Source organism: Schistocerca nitens, chromosome 7 (assembly GCF_023898315.1).
Source record: "Schistocerca nitens isolate TAMUIC-IGC-003100 chromosome 7, iqSchNite1.1, whole genome shotgun sequence".
Lineage (NCBI taxonomy): Eukaryota > Metazoa > Arthropoda > Insecta > Orthoptera > Acrididae > Schistocerca > Schistocerca nitens.
Genome location: NC_064620.1, coordinates 388,815,263 through 388,827,415, shown reverse-complemented (window position 1 = coordinate 388,827,415; position 12,153 = coordinate 388,815,263). Strand labels below are relative to the sequence as shown.

At 39.1% G+C, this 12,153-nt stretch overlaps 1 protein-coding gene across 1 annotated transcript in view; it reads right to left on the bottom strand.

Moving 5' to 3' along the window:
* Positions 1-2,478: 2,478 nt before the first annotated feature.
* The window catches only part of LOC126195168 (E3 ubiquitin-protein ligase rnf8-like), a 151,071-nt gene continuing 141,396 nt past the window's right edge, over positions 2,479-12,153 (bottom strand). Inside the window, exons 11-12 of the mRNA XM_049933680.1 lie at positions 11,946-12,079; positions 2,479-2,984 (exon numbers count right to left, since the gene is read on the bottom strand). Coding sequence (XP_049789637.1) covers positions 2,941-2,984; positions 11,946-12,079 — 178 coding nt within the window. The 3' untranslated portion in view covers positions 2,479-2,940. The remainder of the gene's footprint in view (positions 2,985-11,945; positions 12,080-12,153) is intronic.

The window sequence follows — 12,153 nt, the reverse complement described above, 5'->3', positions numbered from 1 at the left end:
AGGCCAAACATTGTTCCTATATGACCATTCTCACGCGTTTTTGATCCAGTGTCAAGATTCGCGGCACCCATCTTGCAGATAATTTTTTCATTTCCCATTCTTCGGTTAAAATGTGATATACCCTTTCAGATGACAGCTGGCAAGTGTGAGTAATTTCACACAATTTCAATTGGCAATCCTCCATGACCATTTTGTGCACTTTTGAAATGATTTCTGGAGCAGTGACACATCTTGGTCCATCACTGCGTGGAGCATCATCTAAGCTCTCTCGACCAAATTTAAATTCATTTGTCCACTTGGCAACAGTTGGATATGAAGGAGCAGAGCCCTCAGTGTATTTTGGAAATCAGCATGAATGTCCTTTGCTTTCATACCTTTCTTTATGAAGTACTTAATCACAGCTCACAAATCACTACGCAGAAACAACATCAGAGCCTCATCACCTCCACAGCTCTCTTCCAAGAGCACTGATGTGGCATGTGTTTACAGGCAACAGTCCAATGAATATTACGTGAACAACTCGTTGCACTAGTGCTGACCTCTCGTGGTGATTCCGAGAACTTTTCAAACCACCCTCGTAATATGGACAGCAATTACTTAGCAAGTTTTCAGGAAACCAAGGAACTCTTACACCAGGATAATTATCCTGGTACTCAAAGGACACTTACCTCGAAGACAAATATTAAGTCTTAATCACTGTCCTATATTTCATTGCATCTTGTGGCGCAGTGTGAACACTGTGCATACAGTGTTGCATAATATATGGTTAATTGTTTTGTATTTCATAGGCGCGCCCAATGAATTTAAATGTACCATGAAGCCAACATCAAAACCAAAATGTGGCATGTAATGATTAATGCTTATGGCTTGTTTCATATAAAGCTGAGTATTTTGTTTGTGCAATAGTATGTGTTACAGTTTCTTGGATTAACTTCTCAATGTTTGAAACTTTCTGAATTTCTCTTTTAACTACAATGAACACCACCCTCTCAACACTGATCAAGAGATTTCAAAAACCATTCTACCAGATGCAGAAACTCACCTTGCAGAGTCCACTTCCTCTATATGACACAGAACTATGATCTTTCTGCTTTACTGAAAATGCGAATGGCAAAACCCTGAAAGTTTTCACAATGCCCGTTCATTTCACTCTGCATCCCATGGCGTCAATAATCTGCTTCTTTTTGGCAAGAATCAAACACTTTTACTTCTTTGAAATCATTTTCACAAGCTATTTAAGTACTGAAACTTCCTGGCAGATTAAAACTGTGTGCCGGATCAAGACTCGAACTCGGGACCTTTGCCTTTCGCGGGCAAGTGCTCTACCATCTGAGCTACCCAAGCACGACTCATGCCCCGTCCTCACAGCTTTACTTCTGCCAGTACCTCGTCTCTTACCCTCCAAAACGTTACAGAAGTTCTCCTGCGAACCTTGCAGGACTAGCAATCCCGAAAGAAAGGATATTGCAGAGACATGGCATTTAAGTACTGTTGTAAATTACACATTTTCAAGTAAACAAAGGAATGTTGTGAAGAGCTGAATGACAAAACAATTACTGAAACAATTCAAATTTCTGAGTGGTAGATAGCCAGCAATATTGTGGGTGGGCTCATGACAATCTCTTCAATTTAAGGATTAAGTGAAAGACCCGTTTTCTGTAATTTAGATGTTTTCTGAAGAGAACAAACAATTAGAACGAGGTTTGAATTAGCAAGAGACAATTGTACATCCAATAATGAATAATGATTCATTAATGATGTAACCACTCCAGTATCTGTAATTGTTCTGAAGACAAAATGCAATGTGTGGTGTAATCTGAATTGGTACACAACAAAGTACTGTAGGAGATCAAATGAATATCCTTCTTAAAGGCAGTTAAAGAGTTACTGCTTAATGTCTTACTTCTTGCAGATGAGGTACACCAATAGGTAAGGATGATTCACAGTTTCTGTGAATCTTCTTTGAATGCTTACATATACATCCCAAGTTTCCATACAAGCTTACCACTTGATAAATTTACATTATCGATCTTGTAATTGCTGCCAATCCAGAAGCAAATGAATGAATTACATACACAGATTTTGTAACAAAAGTACATGCATGACAAAGGATCTGTATAATGATTCATTTATCTGTCTAATGATAACAAGTAGCAATTTTGGCTTTTATGCGCAAGGTCATGCCCATTCACCAACCATTGGAACAATTTTTTTCTATTTATTTTATGTACTATATTTCCTCTCTCTCTTTGCTAGAACAGGTTTTTTCTCTGAATAGTGAATCATTTATCCATTCTTCTAGTTAGCTTAGCACACATTTCCCAGATGGTTAATTTGCCCTATGAAAACTTTTCTAAAGCATCACTGTTGTGCCATCATTACTATCTTCCATTACACAAATTAGAAACATCTACAAATAAGGAAACATCACAACTTGTGACATTTTCAAGGATTTTATGGGCATATTAAAACAATGTATTTACATAATATCGTCCAAAACAAATTTATTGCAAATTATTACCAACAGACAAAACAATTTTATTCATAAAAAAGTGTTCCTACTCACAGGCGATGGGATGTGTAAGACCGATATTTAATAAAGTTCAAACTAAAAGTTTTGTGATCATATGGGATACTTAACAATGCATTTTAAGTTTTCATATGCCAGGATTTACGATAACATCAGTGAGTTATTACTGCAGTAATAATGCAAATACCACAGCACATAAAAATGTAGTTAAAAGTTCAGTTTATCACAATACTACATCTGTATACCAAAACAATAAAATAAATAAAATCACAGCAGTTCAAGGTATGTTCGATAAAATACAGAACATTGTGCATAACTTAAAATAACTTATGCATTACAGAGCTAAGCTACTGCATAAATTTACTGTGTGGTACAACAACAACAACCAGACATTTGATGTGAAGGTGTATTCAAAAGAGATCAGGACATCCATTGGCCCAGTGCCCATGTCTCCCTGAAAAGGAACCAAATAAAGTGATTAGCACAAGTCTTTGAGATCAAAGAGCACGGGTGCTGCTTCTCTGTTAAACACACACACACACACACACACACACACACACACACACACACACACTCACACACTTTAAAAAATATCCAACATTTTTTATTGTTGAAACTGACACTGTTATTGGGGTACATATGCGTTCTCTCTTTGTAGGCATATGTAATGTGCATCCCTGATTTTTTTATGACTGAGGAAACAACCAATCGCTGGCTAGCAGTTGAAAAATGAACATATGTAAGTGATAGTCATCAGATTTTGTGTTGTGGGCAAAATAACAAAAGTGGAAAAACATCTAAATCTTAGTGATTCTCAAGTTGAAACAATCTGCAAGAGGCAACAAGTGTTTGGGGATAAAATGAAGGACACCGCACACTAAAGGAGTGGTACAATCACTTCAAAGATGGCCACTCATCAGTGAAGCATCAAGCTAGTGCAGATAGGCCCTCAACATTCGCAAATGAAGTTGTCACTGACCACATAAAGACATTGGTGATGCACGATAGACAAATCACAATCAGAAAACTTGCAAATGGGGCCACAAAAGAAGTTGTCACTGATCACGTAAGGACAGTGGTGATGCAGGATAAACAAATCATGATCAGACAACTTGTAGGTGGGGTTAAAATCAGTAGTGAATACGAGGTGTGGCTAGAAAAAAAACGGACTAGTACTGGTGAAACAATAAAACGAATGCAATAAGGCTGAAAGTCGCGTGGCCTGTCACGTGACTCTCGCTCCGCCTACTGCTTGTGTTTCATCTGCCTCCTGCACTCAGTCTGCCCGTGGCGTCTGTTTTAAGTAGTTGACGTTTTGTCTGTGCGTCGGAAAATGTTGAGTGTACAGAAAGAACAGCGTGTTAACATCAAATTTTGTTTCAAACTAGGAAAATCTGCAAGTGAAACGTTTGTAATGTTACAACAAGTGTACGGCGATGATTGTTTATCGCGAACACAAGTGTTTGAGTGGTTTAAACGATTTAAAGATGGCCGCGAAGACACCAGTGATGACACTCGCACTGGCAGACCATTGTCAGCAAAAACTGATGCAAACATTGAAAAAATCGGTAAACTTGTTCGACAAGATCGCCGTTTAACAATCACAGCAGTGTCTGAGTTAACAGGAGTTGACAAGGAAAGTGTCAGGCAGATTCTTCATGAAAGTTTCAACATGAACAAAGTGTGTTCAAAAATGGTTCCAAAGTGTCTCACAATTGAACAGAAGGAACGCCGAAGAATGATTTGTTCTGACATTGTGGAAAACATTGAAAGTGATCCCACCTTCTTACAAAATGTTATTACTTGCGATGAATCGTGGTTTTTTACTTACGATCCCGAAACTAAACGCCAATCGATGCATTGGAAAACTCCTGGTTCTCCACGACAAAAAAAAGCACGAATGTCAAAATCGAAATTCAAGGCAATGATGATTGGTTTTTTTTGACATCAAAGGGATTGTGCACATTGATTGGGTACCAGAGGGACAAACAGTGAATCAGCATTACTACATTAGCGTCCTGGCTACCCTACTTGAGCGAGTACGGAGAAAACGGAACGATTTGTGGAGAAAAAAGTCATGGATCCTACACCAAGACAATGCCCCAGCTCACAGTGCGTTGTCAGTGAAGACGTTTTTGGCAAAACACAACATTCCCATCTTAGATCATCCACCCTACTCACCTGATTTGGCCCCCTGTGACTTTTTTCTTTTCCCTAAAGTCAAGTCAGCTTTGAAAGGAACTAGATTTGAGACTGTTGAAGCAGTAAAAGAAAAAGCGACGGAAGTAATGTATGGACTTACCGAAAATGATCTGCAGCATTGCTATGAACAGTGGAAAATTCGTATGGAGCGGTGTAGAGACCGAGGAGGAGAGTACATTGAAGGAGATAACATGAAATTGTAAATAATTGTAAATAAATGTTTTTTCCAGCATCAGTCCGGTTTTTTTCTAGCCGCACCTCGTACACTCACTCCACTTTAATGGAGCATTTCAACTTCAGGAGGATCACAGCTAACAACTGAGCACAAGCAACTTCGTTTGGAGATTGCACAGGACATGCTGGATAATGTGAAAAGTAATCCCATATTGATCAATGGTGATAAGTCCTGGGTTTGTGTGTATGCCCCAGAAACAAATTTCCAGTTATCGCAATGGAAGCATCCATCACCAGTAAGACACAAAAAAGTGAGACAGGACTGCAGCATCGTTATAGTCATGCTGAATGTCTTTTTTTTTTTCTTTTTTTTTTTTTTTTTTACTCCAGTGGTGTTGTCCATCACGAGTATGCCCCAGAAGGAGTACTACCAAGAGGTTATGTGTTGCCCTTTTTGAACAGTGAGATGCAAACAGCCAGACTTGTGTGCAATGCACATTTGGCATTCACCACAATAAAGCACTCTGTTCTCAATTAATTGATAATTTTTTTGCTAAACATAACACAGCATTGGCTTGAAGAGGCAACCAATGCTCCCAGCAATGGTAGCAGCATTGGGAGAGGTGCGTAAAAGCTGAAAGGGACTAACATGAAGGTGGCTGACTAGTGTCAAGCAATTCTATCTGAATAAAAATTGATTTTACAAGTAAAAGCACGCATGCACGCGCGCGCGTACACACATGCATGTGTACACGCACACAGGAATAAATAATAAATATTACATTATCTTGAATCCAGAGCTCAATGACTATCTGAAATCCGAACTTCATATAGGTGCGCTTTCCTCTCCAAGGAGGCATTTTTCTCATTTCGTCTTACAACACAAAAAAACACTTTAGCAACCATATTGCGGAAATGATCAAATGGATTGTCACAGAATTTCAGTAAATTACTTATGTGTCAATTTTACTTCATTAATGGTGGCAATCTTTGAATTCAAAACAACAAGTTCCAAATTTCTACTACCTATTGGTTCAAATGGCTCTGAGCACTATGGGACTCAACTGCTGAGGTCATTAGTCCCCTAGAACTTAGAACTAGTTAAACCTAACTAACCTAAGGACATCACAAACATCCATGCCCGAGGCAGGATTCGAACCTGCGACCGTAGCGGTCTTGCGGTTCCAGACTGCAGCGCCTTTAACCGCACGGCCACTTCGGCCGGCTACTACCTATTGAGGTCAAAATTTAGTCTAACTGAAGTTATCTGAATGCAAGTATCACACCTCGATGAACTCAAGTTAATTATTGTAAAAATATTATGAAAAGGGAAGTTGCTACTCGGCATAAAGTGGAGGTGTCGAGTCATACTGTCAGACAGTCTTTTTGTTGCGTGTATCTGCAACTCAACACCTCCGCTATATGGTGAATAGTAACTATGTTTTTCATAATACTGTTACATTCCTTCCTGGATTTTCCAAGTTAGTTATCAGATGCTTTTATTGGCCACTCAACAGCGTCATCAGAGTTTTAGGATAATTCAAAGAAAGTGTACATAATATTAGTTGGACGTGATTTTAATTTAACGAGTATAGACTGGGATGTCTATGAATTCACTGCAGATGATATGGGCAGAGTCTTGTGAAGCAGTTTTGAAAATGTTTTCTGATAACTGTCTTCAGCAGCTAGTGCGACAGCACACACACAGCAAAAACTTTTAGACATTGTCACTATAAGCAAGCCTGACTGTGGCGACAGTGTCAGTACTGAGACAGGTCATTATGACAATGGCTCCTAAAGTAAATAAATCCTTCAAGAAGGTTAGAAGTGTTTTGCTAGAAAGAGCAGTAAGCAGTTGTCAGCATCTCACTTAGAAAATGGATATCATTTACAGTTCCAATATGAAGGACATAGAGGAATTACAAGCATTGCTTAAACTGACAGTAAATCATGCTCTGGAGAAGTGTATGCTGAATGCTGAGTAGGTGGATTAAACTGGAAAAGACCCACTGGGTTTTAATAATAAAATTCGGAAAATTCTCAGGAAATGAGATTGGTGCACTGTCAGTTCAAAACAGCGTGCACACATGGTGCAAGGCACAAGTTAGCAGGAAGTCATATGTTTGTAAAAGAGCAATGTGGGAACCATGCACCAACTTCTACTGTATTATCTTAGCAAAAGATCTTGCTGAGAACCTGAGTAAATTCTGATCCTACATAAAATTTCTCACTTAGAAAATGGATATCATTTACGGTTCCAATATGAAGGACATAAGTTATTTGTTGACCGGTCTGTTGTGGCAGTACATGACAGCAAAAGGAGAGCTGAAGTTTTCAATTTCACATTTAAGGAATCATTCATGCAGGAGGCTTACATAAACATACCACTGTTTGATTATCACACAGACTCCTGTACGGAGAACATAGCAACAGGCATCGCTAGTAGAGAAGTCACCAAATCCAGATGGAATATCAATTTGGTTTTACAATGAGTACTCTAGAGCATTGGCCCATTACTTAGCTTGCATTTATCGTGAATCTCTTGCCCAGTGCAAAGTCCCTAGCAGCTGGAAAAAAGTGCAGGTGACTCCTGTATATAAGAAGGGTAAAAGAACGGGCCTGTAAAATTACAGACCAATATCCTTAACATTGGTTTGCTGCATAATTCTTAAACACATTCTGAATCAGAATATAATAAATTTCCTTGATATGGTACAGCTTCTGTCCACAAATACGGAGGGATTTACAAACCATTGCTCATACAAAACTCAACTTGCCCTTTCCTCACAGGATAAGCCTGCAAATCATGGATGAAGACCTAGATTTCCAGAAAGTGTTTGACATGCTGTCCCAATGCAGACTGTTAATGAAGGTCTACGATTAAAAATTATTTTCCCAGATATGCAAGTGGCTCAAAGATTTCTTATGTAATAGAACCTAATACTTTGTCCTCGATGACAAGTGTTTGTAAGATACAAGGGTATTGTCAGAAATGCCCCAGTGTGATAGGATCTCTTTTATTCTCTATGCACATAAATGATCTGATTGACCGGGTGAAAAGCAATCTGTGGCTGTTTGCTGATGACGCTGTGGTGTACAGGAAGGTGTCGCCATAGATTGAGTGTAGGAGGATACAAGAGGCAAATGAGTGGGAAAAGCAATCCCATAATATTTGAAAACAGCATTGGTAGTGTTCTGCTTGACACCATCACATCAATTAAATATTTAGGCGTAATGTTGCAAAATGATATGAAATGAAATGAGAACTTAAGGACCGTAATAGGCAAGGCAAATGGTCAACTTCAGTTTACTGGGAGAATTTTAGGAAAGTTAGTTCATATGTAAAGGAGACCATGTATAGAATACTAGTGTGACCCATTGTTGAGTACTGCTCAAGTGTTTGGAATCCCACCAGGTTAGATTAAAGGGAGGATTCTGAGATGAGCTATTAGATTTGCTACCAGTTGGTTTGCTTCATGTTCTCAAATGGGAATCCCTGGAGTGAACACGAGGTTCTTTTTACGAAACACTACTGAGAAAATTTAGAGTACTGGCATTTGAAGCTGACTGCTGGATGACCCTATTGTTGCCACAGTACAAACTGTGTAACGACCAAGAACAAAGAGAAATTGGGGCACAAATGGATGCATATAGGCAGTCGTTTTTTCCCCTCACTTTACTTGTGAGTAGAACAGGAAGGAAATGTCTAGTAGTGGCACAAGGTACCCTCTGCCGTATGTCATATTGTGGCTTGCAGAGTATGTGTGTAGGTGCAGAAATAGCATTATCACTGCCTCACGACATATTTCTTTTTATTCTAGAGTCAACCTGAAATGTGTTCTGCATTAACATAATTGTCCACACGTATTCAGTTTCACACTAGGGATGTCTCAAATCAATAGGTGTGAGCCACAATTCAGACTGCTGCAGCGTACATCCGTAACTCAAATCTACATGCTGAAAGCTACCATACTATGTACAGCAGATGTACCACTATCATTTTTTATTTCCCCTTTCCTGTTACAATCATGAACTGGGCACAGGGAGGATGGGTAATCCTCTGTATGAGCTCAACATATCCATTTTACTACTAACATAATTTTGTGAGGCAAAATTGGAAGAACTTTGTTACCCAATTGTTCTAGCAATATACACATTCACAAATTTAACAGTAAAAACAATCATAATGTATAACATCCATCTTGCGAAAATCTTGAATGCCTGATGCTCTGCAGCTTTTATTAAAGGACATCATCACAACACCATGAGCTGCACTTATCTGCCAAACTGGTACCGGGTCGTCCGTGGCATCTGTTACAGGGGAATAAACAACTGTAAGGAAACCAATTTCTACAACATGTCTCTCCACAAGATTTGACAGCAGTAACATACACAACAATCCGTGTACTATGTGATAGTGCTAATTTCATAGCCTACTGCATGAAGTGACAACATACACCTCTCCATGGCCAAGAAGGCTAACACATGCTTGTATGGTGGCACTTAACCCAGGTGTAACCTGGTTTGAAGCCTGGTGGTGGAAAAAACTTTCACTACCAGTATTTGGCTGGCAAGGGGAGGTGATGGCGTAAAGTTCTTGATCACCAGACTTTGCGCCAATGTCCTGTTTTAAATACCAAACCTCTTTGAAGTGCCTCATGAAGTGAGGGCATGTGGCACTGTTGATGGTGATCTGTCCATCAGAGGGGGACGTTAAGCTTGGCGGTTCCCTTGGTGCTATTCACATGTCTTGCTACAGTGATACATAATGTAAGTAGACATATTTCTACTATTATACATACAGCTATCATATTGTAGAAACTGATGTACATACAGTTGATTGTTTCTCTGCAACAGATGCCACTGAAATTGGTTATACACCTGAAGACCGGTTTGGTAGATAAACATTTCAAGTGTAGCTCATGGTGTTTAGAAGATGTACTTAAAGAAATGTCTACCTTTTGGGGTTTGTCTCTGGAACTGGATTACTCTCTCTCTTTCATGCTTGGTAGGTGATCCCTGAAAAATGTACAGTTCTTATTTGGATATTTTCTATCTCTTCTACCAGGTAGGCTTTCTCAACAGACGCACTGGAGGGGGGAAAAGGCAACATGTGGAGTGAAAGGCTGCTTAAAAATCCCACATATATTTGAAAAAGAATTCTTCCTGAAATACTAGAAAATAAAAACCAAGGCCGATCAGAGTACAATATGCACAACTTGTGAAAGATGAAAATATGAGGGAATCCACAAGATCATTTTACTGGGATACAATGTTAGGGAATTAAATGTGAATTATTTATTATCAATCTATCAAAGAAGAGACCCCAAACTATAATCAGTCATTATAAAGAGAAAAAGACTTTCAAAAATTTAATTATGCTTACATGGTTTATGGTGTAAGTGTAGTATCACAAGGCCTGTATTGTGTAAAATGTGTGGTGACTTCATTTCTTGTTAGTGAGATTAAGATATCAGGAGCAATTTGAGGTAACATAAATCTTGTCAGGCTGCACATGAGGCTGATCATTGAAATGTGGTGTCAGAAGACAAATCTGTTGTACAACCATATCTGGCAAAGGTGTGCACTTTGGGAGTAAATATAGCTTTTGGAAAGGACACGTGGTTTAACTTGACTTAAGGAGTTTTAACAGTATGTCTAAGAAGCAATGATATCATCCTAAAATTGTTGGAAACACCTGTATAATGCCCAAGTACAAATGCAAATACCAGGCACCTATCGTTTGCTACAAAATAGCAAGTTATGAAACACATATGCAAAGTTAATGTGGTTAGTTTCTTGCAGGGGGCTAAGGGATGAAACTGCAAGTTTACCAGTCCCTTGTTTGTAGATCAAATTCACAGACAGTCCGGCATGTAGGTCAGAAGCAACTGGTGTACCCTCAGGATTCAGCTGTGGCAAGAGGCAACCTGCAACACCCCCAGCCCCACCCATCCAAACCACAGCTGTCACAAGATGTGCACTAAATAATATATATACACACCTTTGAAGTAGACAAAGTGAAGTCAGTGCAAATACGAGGTGGTTAGAAACTATAGAAAACAGAGAAAGATGTGAAAGGTATCTCACAGCATATGATAAAGCCAACATGGAGCAGCATGCCTCATTCTGAGACGGACAAAAGGATTAATTTCATACAACAATGGTCTTCTGGATGGGGCACGGTTTGCTGGATGGATCAGTAGGTCACTATTCCCTGCTCAAGATGCAATGGATTCAAAGACTCATCTGCATTCACAAACCAGTGCCCAGTGACCACTGCCCACGTCGGCCATGTAGTGTCTTCCCTGGGTAAGACTTCAACTAGTCCACACTTCAGAATGCCTTTATGATTCAGAATACACAGGGAAACAAATGAGTATGTATTATTACTGAGATTATACAAGGTCTTGGATAGCAAGCACTACTATGCAGTGAGGGTAGCATTGGTCACTAATCTGCATACTGCTGATTGCTCATAGTCATTGCATACCAAAAACTGCTGTGAGTTTTGTTTTCGATTAAATGGAGGGCTCTAGCAACAGCCACCAGTTCTGTCATGAAGACTTTGCAGGCTTCTTGCACAGAGTGTTGTGTGTGGTGTTCAGAAAGTGTGAAAGCATTTCACATCTTTTCCACCACCAGTATAAACAGTTTCAGCATGTAGATATATATTTCCAGAGGGCTGGTATGAAGCTACAACAATACAGTTTGCATATTTTAGGACCTTATGATAGGTTTAACCAGACCTGGGGCATGAGTATAGACCAGATGGAAGCATAGAATCATTCAGTGGATAGAAATTCGAGAGGAATGTCCGTAAGTTCCAAATGAGTTTAAATTATGAAATCCACGTTGGGTTTTTGACAGAGGGTCATCACTAGAGTTTTTTAAAACAGTATAATGCCACACTGTGACAACAGAATAATGAACCTTAATCAATTTTAAATTGATATAGTACATAAGGGTTTACACATTCATTAACCTTTATCTAAAGCCTCATTAACCATATTAATGTAAATAAAAGACTTTCACATACCACAATGGAAACAGTTTCCATATCCACCATAAAAGCTTCCAGTCACACCTTCAGCGTACGAAGAATCACTTGAATCACTCGTTATTGGCGATGAATCCTCACTATCATCTTCTGAATCATTTGAGGAGTCTGATCTGCAGCAAAAGCATGCAAAGGAAGAGCCTCGATATACATTATTTTATAAAAATGTTGCGCACAGACCACTATC